Raw genomic sequence first — 18,965 nt, 5'->3', positions numbered from 1 at the left:
TATTCCCTAACATTCCCCTGCACAGCAAGTACCAAAACCTAGGAGACGATCCTGCCTCCAGACACCCCTCACCTGTATTTGTGATGCTGTAGTCCTCACTCTTCCTCCTCATGTGGTAAATGACGATGACCCAGATCAGAGAGGTGCCCACAACGCAGCACACCACCACAATGATGACAATCCCAACGGTCGTCCAGCCATCGTCTTCATGTCCAACGCTGCTTTGTGCCGAATCGCAATTGGAGGAGGAGATGACGTTTAGGTAGATGTGACCTCGTTCTGTGCCCAGGGTGTTGGACATGATGCACGTGTACTTCCCAGCGTCTTCCAGCCCAGCATCTACAATGATGAGAAGCTGATTGGCTGCCGCAAAGAAGTGTCTTTCTGTCACCATCAGAGGACCGTCGTCTTTTGTCCAGTTGAGGCGGGGGGCTGGACTTCCTCCAGCGATGCATTGCAAGACTGCGGTCTCCCCTCGGGTTACGGTTCTATCCTCTAGAGGTCTGATGAAAGAAGGTGTTTCTAAAAGGGAAAAAAGAATGGCATTTTAAATTGGCATCCCAACTTACAACTATCATTAATAAATTAGGGAGAGGAACATTTTTCTAATATCTTTTAAGCTCTTTGGTGCAACATCACTTCAAATCCCGATATAACCAAGAAAAGCCATCAGAAAGCCAAAGAGTTTGCCTAAAGCTAGATAAAGCAAACATTTAAGGAGTCTGTCCTTTGCCAATAGCAAAATCTTATGAGAGAACCCGACTCCCATCTCTTAACCTCTCCCTCAGGACTACATGATCCACCCAATTCTGTTCCCCCAAAGGAGGGCCAAGAGAGCCAAGCTCCCAGGCCAGCTTGGAATGAAGATGGAGGCCCCCTTCCCACAAGACCCAGGCAGCTCCTGAATAAGGAGGCTTCAGCCAAATACACCAAGCCAGGGAAAAGCAGCTCACCTAACACAGTTAAGGTAGCATTTGCCGAGAGACCGCCTGCAATGTTTTGGGCCATGCAGCTATAGATTCCCATGTCTTCTATCTTCACATTGGCAATAAAGAAGACATCATCCTCGGGCATAACATGCATACGCCTCTCTCGTGCCGCAGGGAAGTCTGTGCCACCATCTTTCTGCCAGGAGATCTGAGGAGCTGGATGACCCTCTGCAGCACACTCTAGTCGGGCCATGGCTCCGGTACGGATAGTTAAGTCCATTGGGGTTTTCAGAAATGACGGCAGCTCTGTACCCAAAAAGTTCATAGTGAGAATGAGATGAGGAATATAAATGTATGAGAAAAACTGGCATTCTTACCACACCCTTGGCTTGTGCTTCTGGATTGGGAGTGGCAGGTAAAATGGGAGGTAGCCTGAGAATATGCCCCTCAACTCTGGGGGCTTCCAAGAATCTGATAAACACAAGCATTTTGCCCCAGCCTGGCCTCTGGCCCTCACCATCTCAATTCTAATACAACCTTCCCAGAAGAGCTGAGGCTCCAGCAGCTCCCTGCCTGCCAGCAAGGCAGTCTCAGGAGCCACAGCACAAAATACCCAGAGTCCTTGCTTCCAAAACCCCTGGCATGGGTCACTGGGTCAAATTCAGAACGAATATAACTCTTATCAATCAGAATAACACCAGAGAGGCGAGTGTTCTTCAGCCTACTCTCTCTATGACCCTCTAGCTACCCTGGAATAGCTGTCGCCTGTCTGCCTGCGGCTCTGAAGGATGACTGAGCCTTCACACGTGCTGCAGTCAGCCCCTCCACATCATGGCTAGTTGCTGCCTTCTTCCATAGGATGTCTTTTCTCTTCAGAAGGGGAGCTCCCTGAGGACAGGTCCTGTCTCAATTCCCTCCGTGCATTTCCAACACCTTTTTCCCCTCCAGCTATGTGGATCCATTCCTAGCCCAAGGCAGGCCATCTCCCACACTGCAGTGACTCTGCACTGCCCACCCACTACAAATTTTCTCCCGGGACCCTCAGTTTCCTTCATGATTCACATCCAATATCTCTTTTTCCAGGAGGCTTTTCTCAGCTTCCACGTCAGCACCCACTGCCAGGGCCATCTCCTCTATCTTTCCCAACAGATAAGGAGCTACATAACGGCAGAAATGGTTCCTCTTTGTTTCCCACAGCCAGACACTTAACCTGACTGCTCACAAATTACTAAATCAAAATAAAGTCTCATTCATTTTTCCATTTACAGAAGGGAAAAGTGAAAAGTAGAAGCATTTTTTTAATAGTGCCTACTGTATGCTCTAAGTACAGTGTCTGTATTATCTGTGCTAAGTACAAATATTATCTCAGTTGATCCTCCCTACTTTTTTTTTTTTTAAATAGCTTTTTATTTACAAGATATATGCATGGGTAATTTTTCGGCATTGACCCTTGCAAAGCCTTCTCCCTACTGTTGTTAATCCTATTTTACAGTTAAGTAAACTGTAAGACTGACAGAGGTTAGGTGACTTGTGCAGGGTTACAGAGCTAGTCAATGTCTAAGACTGGATTTGAATTCAGGTCTTCTTGATTGTAGGCCCCACTTTCTATCCTCTGCACCACTAGCACTTGAGTTTTTGCGGTGGAGAGGTACAGTAACTTCTAAAAGTAGCTGCCTACCCTCACTAACAGAAGGGAAAGCAGACTATCCAAATATTTTTGTGTGTGCACACACATGTATGTCTCTATGTGTATATGTTTATATAAATACATGTGTATATAAGTATGCATATATATATATATATATATATATATATATATATATATATACACACACACACAATTTAAAGTCACTTGGAACAAGGTATTTTTGTTATTGTTTTCACCTACAAAAGGAGTATTTTCCTCACTAACACTCATAGAGTTGCAAAAAAAAAAAAAAAAAAAAAAAAAAAAAAAAAAATCAGAGATCAAGGGCAGCTAGGAAGTACAGTAGATAGAGCACCATCCTTGAAGTCAGAAGGACCTGAGTTCAAATCTGGTCTCAAACACTTAACACTTCCTAGCTGTGTGACCCTGGGCAAGTCACTTAAACCCCAATTGCTTCAGCAATTGGGTCAGGAGGTTTTGATGCAGGAAAGCTATCAGGGTGGTACAACCTGCATGATTTGTATACAGCAAAAAACAAATAAATTTCCTGATCATTCTGTGACCCAAACTCATAATCACAACTCATTTTATCAGCCTAGACACCAGGATGGAAAGAAACATGGTGGTGTTCAGAACTGGGTTCTGGTACCTAGAAGTACTTCTCAGGATATATGGGCATGGAGGCAGCCTGGCCCCTGTGGAAGGCAACTTAGCCTAGAGGAAAGACCACCATCCTTGGATTCAAAAGATTTTTTTTTTTTTTTTTGGGGGGGGGGGGAAATGATTCACCGGCTCTGCCATTTACAAGCTAGCAAAGAGCCTATATTTCATCATCTGTGAAGTAAGGGCAATAAGACATGTACTACCTATATATAACATGGCATGTGAGGAAAATCCTTTGTAAATCTTAAGAAGTACTAAAGAAATATACATTTTGATATTGTTCTTTTAAAAAATTATTTCAAAGTTATAAAATCCCAAAGGATAGTAAATGGTCAAGTTAGTTCAATTAGGAAACTTACCACTCACAAACATTTATCCTTACACCTTACACTAATATTCTTCCACATATCAGGAAGAATCTAATTTTCTTGGTCAAGTGAATAAAGTTAAAAGAATAAGTTATTAAGCGTTCTCAAATTTAAAAGATATGAAAGGAAATAACTTCTTACCATTCACAGTTAATCGGGCTTTATGAGAATAATTAGAACCAAAGTGATTAGTAACAATGCATTGATATTTTCCTTCATCTGTGAAGTTCACATTGAAAAGATGTAAAACAGTAGTGTATTCCAAGGCTTCTCCACCTTGCTGGCGATATCGAGCAAAATTCTCAATGTCTGCATCATACAAGATTTCACTATCTTTTCTCCATGCAGTTGACATTGGTGAGTCACTGCTGCTCACTGCAGTGCACGTAAGGGTCACATTGACTCCTTTTAAAGCAATTGTGGTCTCTGGGTGTGTCCTTATCTGGGGCTTAGGAAAATCATCTGGAAAAAAAGCAACAGGAGCTAAATTAATTGATTTGTTTTTTGAAATAATAATTCAACTAGAAACTGAACAAAGGACAAACAGTTAAATGTATACTCCAATTGTTGTAATTTGTTTTAGACTTCAAACCTTAATCTTGCTTCCTAGATGGCATTTCCATTACTTTTCTAATCACCATCAATTTACTGGACAGAAGACAACTGGCCCAACATTCTAAGCTGGTCTCACCATTTGCTATGCAAATCTAAGCAATCTTCAACCACATGGTGCTAATTTCCTCATAGGTAAAATGGGGAATAAGCTCTTATCTTATTTCATAAAGAATAGCTCATACTAAAAAGAGCTATTTGAAAATATTATACAGAAAATGATCAAAGAAATTAGTAATTTGCAAAACAGATCAATCTGGAAGTTTCATATCATCTGAGCATATAACAAAATAAAATTTCCATTATACTTTAAAGGAAAAATATTTTAAAAGCCCCAAGTAAAACCCCAGATTATATACATCAGGCAGGTAAGAACACATTTCTATAGAGTCATGGTCATTATCTCTTTGGACTTTAGACACTGAGTGAAATATACAAACCGCAGACAAAGTCTTTGGGATCCACGTTGAGGATGCTCTGCCCTGCTAGCCATTCAGGGTGAGCACAACTCACATTCACAGCCTGTTCTAAGTGATTGTCCACTAGCCACTGCAGCAGCCACTTCAGCTGGCAGTCACAGAGCAAACTGCTGGTGTTCAACATCCTACACAGAAAGAGAGACAGACAGAAAATGAAGCCCTGTACCTTCCAATCTTCACACTCCAAGTTTTTGCAGTTCCAATTGCAATTTCCAATTCTTAGCTTCCACAAAAAAGAACTGTTATATTTTTAGACAAATAGATCTTTCCCATCTCCACCCTCCTTTTTAAAATGTCTTTGGGATTCAGACCTAGCAATAATATCGCTGAATCAAAAAGTATGCAGTTTATATATATAATCTTTTGGGTATATTCCAAATTATTCCCCAGAATGATTGGATTAATTCACAACTCCAACAATGCACTAGTGTCCCAGTTTTCTCAGATCTCCTCCAATATCCAATATTTTCTGTTTTTATCATATTAGCCACTCTGACAGTTATGAGGTGGTATCTTGTTGCTTTAATTTGCATTTTACTGACCAACAGTGATTTAAAACATTTTTCATATGATTATAGTTTTGACTTGTCTGAAAACTGTCCATATTTTTTGACCACTTATTAAATTTTCTTTCCTTATAATTTTTTTTGCATAGGTTCCACTTGTGCAAAAACTTTTAAATCTTATGTAATCAAAACTTCTATTTTACAGTTTGTAATGCTCTACAAATCTTTGGTCCTAAATTTTTCTCTTTTCCATAAATCTGACAAATAAAACTATTCCACTGTTCTCTTAATCTGCCTATAGTATCACCCTTTATGTGTAAATTACATACCCATTGTGACATCCTCTTGGAATACAATGCAAAATGTTGTTCTACAACTAGATTTCTGCCATATTGTTTTCCAGTTTTCCCAGCAATTTTTGACAAATGTGTTTTGTTTCAAAAGCTTGCATCTTTGGGTTTATATATGCTAGATTACTATGGTACCAATATATATCCCACTGATCCACCACTCTATTCTCAGCCAGTACTGGATTGTTTTAATAATTACTGCTTTAGGGGCAGCTAGGTGGGGCAGTGGATAGAGCACCAGCCTTGAATTCAGGAGGACCCAAGTTCAAATCTAGTCTCAGACACTTAAGACTTCCTAACTGTGTGACCTTGGGCAAGTCACTTAACCCCAGCCTCAGGGAAAAAAAAGTAATTACTGCTTTATAATTCAGTTTGAGATCTAAATAGCAAGACCATCTTGTTTCACTTTTTTTCCCCATCAATTTCCTTTATGTCCTTGAGCTTTTGTTCTTCCAGATGAAATTTTATTTATTTTAGCTCTATAAAGTAATTTTTTGATAGTAATTAGTATGGCTCTAACTTAGGTAGGACTATCATTATTATATTGTGGCTCAATCTACCCACAAACAATATTTTCCCAATTATTTAAATCTGATTTTATTTGTGTTTATATAATTCTGGGTTTGTCTTGGCATGCAGACTTCCAAACATTTTGTATCTAGAGCTATTTTAAATGGAATTTCTCTTTCAACATCTTGCTGAACTTTGGTGGTAATAAATAGAAATGCTTATGATTTATAAGGAATTATTTCGTATCCTGTAACTTTTTACATATAATGCTTGCTAATAGTTTTAGATATATATTTTTTGTCATTTTAAGGTATGCTCCACTATGCTCCTATGTTTTTAACGGGAATGTATTTTGCCAAAGGCTTTTTCTGCATCTATGAAAATTATATAGTATCTGTTGATTTTGTTATTGACATGGTCTATTATGATAATAGTTTTCCTAATATTAAACCAGCCTATATTCTTGGGATAAATCCTACTTGGTCATAGTATATGATCCTTATGATGTATTGCTATAATCTCTTTGCTAGTGTGTTATTTAAAAATGTTACAACTACCCTTTGACCCAGCAGTGTTACTACTGGGCTTATATCCCAAAGAGATCTTAAAGGAGGGAAAGGGACCCAGATGTGCTAAAATGTTTGTGGTAACCCTCTTTGTAGTGGCCAGAAACTGGAAACTGAGTGGATGTCCATCAGTTGGAGAATAGCTGAATGAGTTATGGTATACGAATGTTATGGAATATTACTGTTCTGTAAGAAACGACCAGCAGGAAGACGTCAGAGAGGCCTGGAGAGATTTACATGAACTGATGCTAAGTGAAATGAGCAGAACTAGGAGATCATTATACAAATGATCAATTCTGCCGGACATGGCTCTCTTCAACAATGAGATGATTCAAATCAGTTCCAACTGTTCAGTGATGATAAGAACCATCTATACCCAGAGAGAGGACTATGAAGTATTTTCTGTTATTGTTTGCTTGCATTTTTGTTTTCCTTTTCTCAAGTATTTTTTTTCTTTCTAGATCTGATTTTTCTTGTGCAGCAAGATAACTGCATATACATGTTGGATTTAATATATATTTTAACATATTTAACATGCATTGGACTGACTGTCATCTAAGGGAGTGAGTGGGGGGAAGGAGGAGAAAATTTGGAACAGAAGGCTTTGCAAGAGTCAATGTTGAAAAAATTACCTATGGATGTGTTTTGTAAATAAAAAGCCATAATAAAATAAATAAACAAATGCTTTGGGAAAAAAAAACATAGCATTAATATTTGTTAGGAAAATTGATTTATGATTTTTTTCTCTCCTCTGGCTCTTCCTGCTTTTGTTATTAGCATCATCTTTGTGTTGTAAAAGGAATTTAGTAGGACTCCCCCAATTTTTTCCAAATAATTTATATAAAATTAGGATTAATTGATCTTTAAATGTTTGGTAGAATTTGCATGTGAATCTGTCTGGTCCTGGGAATTTTTCCTTAGGAAGCACACTGATAGCTTGTTCAAGTTCTTTTTACAAAAATTTGGCTATTTAAGTATTATATTCCTTCTATTAATCTGATTAACTTAAATATATTTCTGTAGATATCCTTCCAATTGTCTTAATTTCTTCTTCTATGGTGGCAAGTTTACTTTTTTCATTTTTGATACTAGCAATTTGGTTTTTTTCTGTTCTTTTTTTAAAATCAACTTAACCAATGGTTTATCTATTTTATTGATTTCCCCCCCCCCCACAAAACTAGCATCTAATTTTATTTAGTTCAATGGTTTTCTTTCAATTTTATCTTTCCTTTGATTTTTCAGGATTTCCAATTTGGGGTTTAATTAGTTTTTTTTTTTTTAAAGGTACATGCCCCTTACATCGACCCCCCCCCCTATTTTACTAATATAAGCAAGCAATTAAAAAATACAAAATTCCCTCTAAATGCCATTTGATTGTGTCCTATAAATTTTATGTTATTTTCTTTAATGAAATTATCAATTGTTTCCATGACTTGTTATTTTACCCACTTGATTAGGACTGGATTATTTCCTATTAATTTTTTAATCTCTTTTCTTGTCCATTATTGAATATAATTTTTATTGCATTATGATTTGAAAAGATGTGTTTATTATTTCTGCATTTGGTTGTGAGGATTTTTAGTACTAATTAATACATGGTCAATTTTTGTGTAGGTGGCATGTACTACTAAGAAAAGGTATATTTCTTTCTATGCCCATTCAATATATTCTACAGTTCTTTCATAGCTAACTTTTCCAGGATTTTATTCACCTTCTTAACTTCTTTCTTGTTTATTTTTTGTTTAGATTTATTTAGCTGGAAGAGTTTGGAAAAGTTAAGATTCCCCCACTGACATATTTTTATTATCTATTACCTCCTGTAAGTCATTCAACTTCTCCTTCAAAAATTTAGATGCCATACATTTGGTGCATATGTGTTTAATATTCACTATCTGTTATCTTTCAATAAGATAGTTTCCTTTTTATCTTTTAATTATATTTACTTTTGTTTTTGCTTGTTCTGAGATCATGACTGCTATTCCTGCTTTGTTTCAGGTGAAGCATAACAGATTCTGCTCCAGTCCCTTACCTTTACCTTATTTGTATCTCTTGCTTCAAATGTATTTCTTATAAACAACAGATTTCTAATCCATTTTATCTGCTTTTGTTTTATAAGCAAGTTCATCCATTTACATTTATAGTTATGATGACAATGTATTTCCCTCCAAACTATTTTTCACTTATTTATCCCCCTCTCTCTTACCACGTCCTCTTCCTCCAGCCCTTTCCTCAAAAAACATCAGTGTTTTGCTTAGAATCACCACCTTCCCTCCATTATACCCTCCCTTATATCAATCTTCTCTCCTCCTTCTATTATTCCCACCCCTTTTTACTTTTGTATGGGGTAAGATAGATGTCTATGTCCAAATGAGTGCATGTTATTGACTCTGAGCCAATTTTGATGAGAGTAAAATTTAAGATTGGCCTGCTGCCACCCCACCCCCACCCCATCCTCACCTTCTCTTCCATTAGCACTTTCATGCCTCTTTAAAATGGAATAATTTACCCCATTCAATATCCTCCCTCCTTCTTCCAGTACAATTTTCTTTCCCACTCCTTTATTTTTTATGGGTATCATCCCATCAAAGACACCTTATATCTATACCCTCTGTCAAATATACTCCTTTGCACATATAATAATAAAGTTGAGTAACAAATATTACCTTGCCATACAAAAATATAAACAGTTTAACCTTATTGAATTTCTTAGGTTTTCTTTTTCTTATTTCTTTTTCACCTTTTTATATTTCCTTTAAATCTTGTATTTGCAGATCAAATGTTTTATTCAGCTCTGGTCTTTTAATTAGAAATTATTGAAAGTCCTTTATTTCATTAAATGTCAATTTTTTTCCCCTGATTTTATTTTATTGAGTAGGTGATTCTTAGTTGCAATCCAAATTCCTTCACCTTTTGGTATGATTCCAATTTCTTCAGTTTTTTAAAGTTTAAGATGCGAAATCCTTCATAATCCTCACTGTAGCTCCATATCTGAATTTTCTTTTTGGCTGCCTGCAATGCTATCTAATTTTGTGATCTATGAGCTCTGGAATGACTATGATGTTGCTAGCAGTTTTCATTTTGGAACCTTTTTTTTCAAGTGGTGATTGGTGGATTCTTTCAATTTCTATTTTGCCTTCTAGTTCTACTATATCAAGGCAGTTTTCTTTGACAATTTCTTGAAAGATGTTGTCCAGGCTTTTTTATTTCTTTTTTTTTTTTTTTTTTTTTAAAATCATGGCTTTCAGATAGTCCAATAATCCTTTTATTATCTTTCCTAGATCTATTTTCTAGGTCAGTTGCTTTTGCAATGAGAATTTTCACATTTTCTTTTATTTGTTTACTTTTCTGATTTTCTTTTATTCTATCTTGATGTCATTAGTCATTAATTTCTACTTATTTAATTCTAATTTTTAAGGAATTACTCTCTTCAGTGAACTTTGGTATTTCCTTTTCTATCTGTCCAATTCTATTTTTTAGGTAGTTATTTTCCTTGATGAATTTTGGTATATCTTCCCATGGTATTTACTTTTTTTCATGATGCTTTTATATTACATATAAAACTACTTTTCCCTATTTTCCTTCTACTTCTCTAATTTGCTTTTAAAAATCCTTTTCAAACTCTTCCAAGAATTCTTTTTGGGTCTGAGACCAAATTACATTTTTTTTTGAGGCTTCACACTAAGTCATTTTGATACTAATGTTCTCTTCTAAATTTACACCTCGATCCTTCCTATAAGCATAGTAAATTTCTATAGTCAAAGATTTTTGTTTGCTTTTTGCTCATTTTTTCTGTCTTTTTTTGGTGACTTGGTGTTCTTATGTATGGAGATCTAGTCCTATACTGTCCTGAGCTTTTTTTGTGCTGGTAGTCTGGGTGTTACTGCTAGCTATCACTGGACTTCAGGGCTTAGCTGATTGCTTTTCCTGGAGGGTAGGCTTCCCTTTTGGCTTGTAGCCTCTTCTGGGTGTGAGGCTTAACTACTGGATTGCTATGGTATGAATCTTTCTGGTGGCTGGTCCTGTACAAACAATATTGTTGTTTGTTGGACCCAGGAGCAGGGTGTCTGGTTGACTAGCCCTGGGGCAAGGCTTCCCTACTGATCAATAAAAGGGTCAAGCCTTTGAGGATTTGTGTTGGGGCCTTGCTGAGCTTTATTCACCTAGGAGGGCAGTGCCTTGCTGTCCCCTTCCCTTCACACCCAAACCACAGCCTACAGAGCACCCATCAAAACCAAAAGGCAGGGGCAATGATTAGTGCCAGGATGAAAGGGAACAGAAGAGGACAAAGACCAAAGGAAAAGATTAGCTCCAAGGCAGAAACCCTGGCAAAGCGCATGCCTGGATATTTTTATGGACAGAATTAAAAATCAATGTGATATCCACTTTTTGTTCTAGCTCCAAAACTCATTTTGGGTCAGCCTTATAATCAAGACATTAATGTCAGGGGGCTGACAAGAAAAAAAAAGAAGGTACTTACAGTTCTTTCAGATGTGTCTGTGCGAAAGCATTTTCTTGGATAGACATTATAGCATTATTGTTTAAGTCTCTACAACCAAAAGAAACAAAACATTTTTTACCTTTTGTCATTTGTACAATTGCAATTGAAATACTTTAAGTAGTCACAAAAAGCTTTGCTAACAGCAAAGGTTATTTATTCAGTGGATCTTAATGTATGCAAACTACTTACAGATGCTCAAGGGCTTCAAGACCAATAAATGCCTTCTTTGTAACTGACTTAATATGGTTTCCTTGTAAGATTCTGAAATACAAACAAACTTTTGTAATAAAATTCTCCAAGCCAAAAAAACCCAAACAAACAAACAAACAAAAAAAAAAAAAAAAAAAAAAAACTGTAAATTAACTTATAACCAAGGCCAGAATGAACTTAAAACAACAACAAACACCTCTCAATTTTCAAGAGCTTTGAGTTTTAACACAAAACCAAAAATAACAAGAAGGCTCTTGAACATCACTCTGACCAGGGGGATGTTCTCCTAGTTCTATGTCTTTCTCCTCTAGCATCAGATCCAATCTCAGAGGGGATCCCAGGTTCAGAGGGACAAGATCTCAGCTGTAGTCTTGTCCAGCTTCTTCATCATAAAGGTGAAGAACCTGACAACTAGTGAGAAAACTAAGTGAGTTTCCAAAGCTGCACAGGAAGAAGCAAGCAGCAAAGCTGATGGGGACCTGGGAGCCCTGGCTTCTGTGCTATGTCCCTCCTTAGCAGGCAACTTCCTTTGGACAAGCTGCTGGAAGGCCCAGCCTAGTTCTATCATCTTTGTTTTTACGTATAGGACTTGCTTAATATATGCTTGTTTAATCAATACATACATTATCTCACAGAACCTCACATTCAAGAATGAAAATAGATCCAACGGCCCCAATTATTGCTAGGTAAAACGGGCAGAAGCTTTCATGGTGTTAAATGGTTTTGTTCTTTTACTACCACTCCTTTTACATAGAAACTAATTTTTTTTAACCTGAACACAAACAGCTTCACTATACAGGTGCTCACAGTTTTTATGAAAGGCAATTGAAATATGCTCAGCATCATATAGCTAGTGTCAAGTGTCTGAGGCTGGATTTGAACTCTGGTCCCACCTGACACCAGACTCATGTTCTATCCACTGTACCACCTAAATGACCTGGAAATAATGGTTTTTCAAAAGTAGAGGCCCAAAAAAGAAAGAAAATCTAGAAGTAAATTAACTTCCACTGAGTATCAGTTTCAAAAGTCTCAGAGAATACAGAGTTATGAAACATATTTTTGCACAGGCACAGATAAAATCATGAATACATACAATTTAGTGAGCTTGTTGAGTCCTATAAATGCTTCACTTGCATCTTCTATGGCCCAGGAGATCTCATTGTTCCGTAAATCTCTGCAAGAACGAAAGCACCTTTTTGTTTTAGGGAAAGGCCAGAGACTACTAACATTAGGTTAACATGGTTAGCATCCTAACATAGCCATGTCAAATAACTACTCTAGTTTGAGCCTATCCCTTAAAAAAAAAAAAAAAAAAAAAAAAAAAAAAAAAATCACATTTTCCCTAATGAATACTATGCTCTAAAGCTCTAAATTAGTTCCTTAGGAAGGAAATTCTGTGATCATTTGAAAGATAGACATGTGAGAGAGATTGCTGTTTGTCACAAGCTAAAAGAATCCAGAGGCAAGCCTGGATAAGTAAATTAAGCAACATGCTAAGAATGTTAATCTTCCTGGCTAACAGTTCCTAATTGTGTTAGCATATTAAAAGATTATAGGAAGGAGACTGTACAGGGCTGCCAGGCAGGCAGCAATAGGTTTTTTGCAAGTTCAGGGAATATAGCTCACAAATCTGGTTACTAGCTAATGGGATTTCTTTGTGACCTATGTCTATCCCCAGGGTCCTCAGCTTAGAAAGGCAGACCACAGCTAATACCAATACAGCATTTCACAGTTCCAGAGCAATTAGATTCTTTCCCCTGGGAAGCAAGGAGGATACATGTGAATAACAATGCCTAGAGTGTTTTCTTTAAAATAAAAATTATGGGTCTTTTAAAATCCACTAGGCCATCCTCAAAGGGAAATGTAGTTACATGAGTGCTAAATGAAAAATGCCAGTAAGAGAATATTTGGTATTTGGTATCTCTTCAAGTCTATTTATGCCAAAATACCAAAATTTTCTACTTTTACAGACTATTTTAAAGCTATGTGGATTAATTAACTTTCCTAAAAATTAAGCACTAAATCAATAATGGCCATCAATGGTCTACCTTACTAAAAATCTTGTTTCTAAACAAGAAAAGTTTTTTTCCTCCTGCCTTCTATAACTCAGTTTCTTTAAGATCGCTCATTTCCTGCCCTTTTTCCCAAAGAAATGACCAGGCTGGCTCTTTGCATCTCTAGCAGCATAGTGCTTCCTGTTGATCAGCTTCTCCATTTCCTCTCCCATCTCTCCTAAAATGACCATCAATTAGCATACTAATGTGAATATTCACATGGCAGTTTAATTTCTTCCTTTTTCCCCAGCTGTCAAGATGCTAAAAGAAAGGAGCATAATGGTTTCAATTCTTTAAAATAAAGAAAAAGAATGGCTACAGGATAACTTCAACCCCAGAACCAGGATCTCCAAACTCTAGCTCCAATTCTGTCTTCAGCTTCTTTTAAAGCAGTCATAATGATATGCATGGAGTATCACCCCAGATTCTCCAGTTCCTTAGAAATAGTATCAACCTTATTCTTCTGTAAAGTATATTGAGTTCTGGGAGTCAAAAGACTTGCTGGGATTTTCTTTATCTTATCCCAAAATGGCTACATTAGGTAAATACAATGTACACTATTAGTCTATTTACTCAGACAAGAAGATAGAAAGCTCTTGAAAAATCTACCAAATCCAAATTTAGAGGAAAACTGGTGCATCTATTCTAAAATTCAGAAAAAAAGATCTAAATTGCTATTCTCACATAGTTAAGCACCAATGTTTGCAACCTGGTCAATTGGCATACCACCTTGTCTTATTCATTGTTTGGAATTTAATAACCAGACAATCCCCTATTTAGGATCCTTTAAGACCATAACAAATTCTGTTAATTAATCACTTTGTTCACTCTCATTTTTGGTATACATTTTTGATATTACATTTCATTAAAATATTAATAGAACACGACAATTTACAATAATCTCATATTAAGGCATTTTAATGAACCAACAATCAGGATGATTCCAAATGAATTTGTAAGTGACAGATAAAAGTTCAGATATATTCTTGACTATTAAAGATTATAAGTTTCTTTTAGATAAGAATGGTATGCCTTATGCCATCCCAATGGTGCTTAGCATAATGGTAGGCATAGAATGGAGAGCCAACATACATTGTTGACTGATCAATCTAAAAGAGATTTGATATAGTTTTAGCCTAAGGCAAAGGAGCAACAAAATTACAACAATAATGAAATGATTAAGTTATAGTGAGACTATTTATTAGTTATTTTTATTTCTTCTGACTTTTTTAATTGAAGCAAAAGCCAATTTTATTGAACCAATATACTTACAATGTCTGCAGATTTGAAAGGTCTTTAAAAACTCCATCAGCAATGTGAGTGACCCTGTTGTCCCCTAAATTCAACTTCTCCAATAAGCTCAGTCCCACAAAGGCAGATTCATCCAGGCGAGTTAACTGATTATAGGACAAGTCACTGCAAATAACATTTTAACAATAGTAAGAAATTCATTATACCTGAATACAACTTTATATTTCACACCTTTCTTATAAGATTCATATATTCTAGAACTTTTAAATTCCTAGCATATGTTAGGAACTTCTAGACTTTATTACTATGATAATTATTCATTTCAACCTGATCTAAACTGCAAAGTCATCACTGAAATTGAGTTTAACACTTACAGTTCAGATAGTTGCTGGCAGAACTCCCAGGCATCAGGACTGATTCTGTCAATAGCATTCTGGCTGACATAGAGCTGTTGTAATGTCCTCAAGCCATAGAGCCAGCCCTTGTTCACTTCTATTAGGTTATTGTGCTCCAGTTCTCTGCAGAATTAGAGAAACAGAGCAGAAAATGGGTTATAAAACAAGATATTCAGTGAGAAGAATACTCTTAAATCTTCATGAAGTCTTAGTCCTGGATGATATCTAACCCAAGATCTCTTCTTCACCTAATCCTACAAATCTAAATTTATGAAGACCTATCAATGAACTCGATAGTGTATTTAAGGCTGGATAATGTAACAAGATTACTTAAGAACAGCAGATCTTCAAAACTTAAAAGCTGGAGTTAATGTGACCAAACTATGTTAAATATGCCTAATCTTGATGGGTTCTGATAGTCCTAATAGAAAAAAGTAATTCAGTTAGCTTTAGATATGATACTTATGGATAGGGCAGCCAAATCCACTGATTTAATATTTTACAATGCATGCCAACTTTGTACTTCAATTGCCTTAGGGATTAGAGAAAATAACTACTTCGTGGAAATTCTGTGTAATTAAAGACCTTACTCTTAGCTTTCTGAGCTTTAGAATTCCTAATCAGAAGTCCTAGTCAACACTCTCCTGCTTTGATTCCCAGTACTTACAATTCTTCCATGTTAACTAAGCCAAAGAAAGCTCCATCCATAAGTCTGCTAATTCCATTCCGCTGCATTTTCAAAGATTTTAAGGAATCAAGCCCTTGGAATGTAAGACTTTCCACAGTTTTAATCCTGTTTCTTTTAAGTTCTCTTTAAGAGAAAGATGAACAAAAGTTAATATACAGTTGAGAATCATCTGCTTTAAAAAAAAAAAAAAAAAAGATAGTTACACAGAAGAAAAAGCTCCCTCAAATTAGCTACTTACAAAAACTGAAGATGAGGCAGCTTAAAGATCTTGGGCGGAATCATGCTAATTCTGTTTCTATTTAACTTGACCACTACTAAAGAACTGGACAAATTATCAAAGCAACCAGCTTCCAAGGTGGCTATCCTGTTATTGCTCAGATTCCTGAAATAAACAAGGCAAAAATATTTATTGAACAAGAATTCTATCATAAATAACTCTGCACAGATAATACTGCTTGTAGTTTTTTTGGTATAAGTTTATATTTTATTCTGAAAAGCCATAAATTTGGCAAATTTCACTTATTTGCTTTCTATACAACTACATTAGTAAAACAAACCAAAGATTAGCCTTAGAAATCACCTTCTTTCTTTTTTTTTTTTCCCTCACTAGGAATTATTATAATCTTGTTATCTTAGAAGAAATGAACATTAATGATTCAGGTTGTCATGTAACACACACATTAAAAAGCATCTAAAATGGAACTTTTTTAAACTTACAGATATTTCAGTTGCATTCTAGGAAATGAAGACGTCTTGATTTCTGAGATAACATTTGAGCTGAGATCCAGTGTCTCCAAGGAAAGGTAAAACTGAAGCTGTTCTGCACTCACTTCTGGTATTACATTGTGTACTCTGAAGACCAAAACAGAAACTTTTAGAAGTTATCTATTTCCTATCCTTTAAGTATTATTCATATAAATGGAGGTAAAAGAATTAAGAACAATATAATATGTCTTTAAAAAAGATTTAAGAGGTTCTGTTATTGTTTGCTTGCATTTGTTTTCTTTCTCAAGTTTTTTTAAATTTTCTTTCTAGATCCTATTTTTCTTGTGCTGTAAGATAACTGTATAAATATGTAAACATGTATTGTATTTAACATATACTTTAACATATTTAACATGTATTGGACTACCTACCATCTGGGGGAGGGGGGAAGGAAGGGAAAAGTTGGAACAGAAGATTTTGCAAAGGTCAATGTTGAAAAATTACCTACGCATATGTTTTTGTAAATAAAAAGCTATTAAAAAAAAAAAAGATTTAAGAGGAAAACTGAAAAATACTTAAATATTTACTTACAATGAAAGTAGAGTGATGTTAGAAGTTGATTCTCCAAAATAAGGAATTTCTGTTAATTCATTATAATTCATTTTCCTGGGGAGAACAAAAAAGGGAAGATTTGATTATTAATTCTTTTTTTCTTGTCTAGTTCTTAACTAGAAAGTGTGCAGACTTTAGGATATACAGCATGCTTAATAAATTTTTACTGATTGATTAGACTGACAACCAACATAGAAAAAAGTATGGTCCAAAATAAATTGAACTAGGACTAAAAATTATGATTCTTCTTTTTAAGCCTGCAAGTCTATTATCATTAACTCAAAAAAGAATAGGAAAAATTATACAAATATGTTTTTCTTAACTTTTCTACAGACTAATCATTTAGTATATATGTTTATGATATCCATTTTAGGAAATAATATAGATGATGTGCATATATATACATATACATGTATATGTGCACACAAATATGTTTATGTGTGTATGTGATATGCATGCACATATACAGATATGAATAGATACGAACCATCAAATTAGCTATCTCATATATTCCTGAGTATCCTATAACTAGAACTACTCTAACAGAGAGAGGGTTTGATGATTATTTGCTGAGGATGTGACAGAAGGAATTCAGGATTGCACTGAATGCCCCCCCAAAGCTTCTGAAATTGTCCTATTTCTATGGGGAAAAGGCTTCTTCTGAACATTCAAAATCTCTGCAACAACCTACTCATATTTTTTTGGTATGAGTCTGTTTATTTTCATCTTATTTAAAAATTAAAACAAAGTTTGGGTATGGAGTTCAGAAGCAAAAAATAAGAGATGATGAGAAGTAGGTAGAAGATGATGAGAGGTAGGTAAAACTCAGAATATCAAAAAGTTCAGTGACAATATAATAGTGAGAAAAGACAAAGAATTCATAACTAAATTATGTACAGTACTCCCCAAAGCAAAGAAATGTGGGGCCACTTTGGGGTCTTGGCAAACTAGTCACATCCAAAAATATATGCAAAAACACTTGAAGGATTATAGTCAAAACAAGATTGAATTATTTTCGTTTTTTTTCCCTGAGGCTGTGGTTAAGTGACTTGCCCAGGGTCACACAGTTAGGAAGTGTTAAGTGTCTGAGATCACATTTGAACTCAGGTCCTCCTGAATTCAAGGCTAGCGTTCTATCCACTGTGCCACCTAGCTGCCTTTAAAAAAAAAAAAAAAGTTATCTAAGTGGACTGTGAGCTCCTTGAAGGTACACATGATATATCCTGCACACAGTAAGCAACAACTAAACATTTATTGAAAAGCTTAAGGAGGTAGGAAGGATTGGAATTTCAACTTCTCTTGAAAATACCAAAACAGGAAGGCCACAGTCCCCAAACTCCCAGATAAATAGGGAATTATTGTAAATAAGTTTACTTTTTTATATTATTAATTTATTTTAAATGCCAAATAATTGGCAGAACATAATATAAGGAAGTTTTCTAAGTCTGAGTAAAGAATACAAAGCAGAGCATTTTACTTGTGAAAGTATACTGCAAACTGCAACTTTCAAGCAACAATACAATGGCATAATGCCCAGAGACTTTGTAACAATCTAAACAAACTATTCTGATGTTCAATCACAGCTATAACATTTTAATTCTTTCCTACTCTAGGCCATTTTCTTTACCATGTCTGGATTGGCCACCCCCAAAATGACAGTGTTTATTAGGTCACAAAGATACAATTAAGAATAACTTACACTTCTTGTAACACCTCTGAGTCCAAGCTGATGTTCCAGTTAGATAATCGGTTATGGCTCAAATCCCTAAAAAACAAAAGTTACTCAGTTTTCCTGAGTCCTTGAAGAGGAATAGGAACAAATGGAAAGGGAGTAGAATTAAAGCTAAAGGGAAAAACTACCCATATGTGAAAATCCCTCTAGTGTGCCAGCACTAAAGTTGGCAGTCCATATAACAAAGCT

General features: G+C 35.7%; 1 protein-coding gene across 1 annotated transcript in view; it reads right to left on the bottom strand.

The window, feature by feature from the left end:
- The window catches only part of LRIG2 (leucine rich repeats and immunoglobulin like domains 2), a 47,432-nt gene that overhangs the window by 9,030 nt on the left and 19,437 nt on the right, over window positions 1-18,965 (bottom strand). Inside the window, exons 2-15 of the mRNA XM_074263088.1 lie at window positions 18,744-18,809; window positions 17,024-17,098; window positions 16,445-16,579; window positions 15,966-16,109; window positions 15,707-15,850; window positions 15,019-15,162; window positions 14,666-14,809; window positions 12,433-12,513; window positions 11,319-11,390; window positions 11,109-11,177; window positions 4,661-4,824; window positions 3,750-4,070; window positions 954-1,235; window positions 73-522 (exon numbers count right to left, since the gene is read on the bottom strand). Of these exons, the coding sequence (XP_074119189.1) occupies window positions 73-522; window positions 954-1,235; window positions 3,750-4,070; window positions 4,661-4,824; window positions 11,109-11,177; window positions 11,319-11,390; window positions 12,433-12,513; window positions 14,666-14,809; window positions 15,019-15,162; window positions 15,707-15,850; window positions 15,966-16,109; window positions 16,445-16,579; window positions 17,024-17,098; window positions 18,744-18,809 (2,291 nt within the window). The remainder of the gene's footprint in view (window positions 1-72; window positions 523-953; window positions 1,236-3,749; window positions 4,071-4,660; window positions 4,825-11,108; window positions 11,178-11,318; window positions 11,391-12,432; window positions 12,514-14,665; window positions 14,810-15,018; window positions 15,163-15,706; window positions 15,851-15,965; window positions 16,110-16,444; window positions 16,580-17,023; window positions 17,099-18,743; window positions 18,810-18,965) is intronic.

This window comes from Sminthopsis crassicaudata, chromosome 4 (assembly GCF_048593235.1).
Source record: "Sminthopsis crassicaudata isolate SCR6 chromosome 4, ASM4859323v1, whole genome shotgun sequence".
Classification (NCBI taxonomy): Eukaryota; Metazoa; Chordata; class Mammalia; order Dasyuromorphia; family Dasyuridae; genus Sminthopsis; species Sminthopsis crassicaudata.
This window is presented reverse-complemented; position numbering and strand designations above follow the sequence as displayed.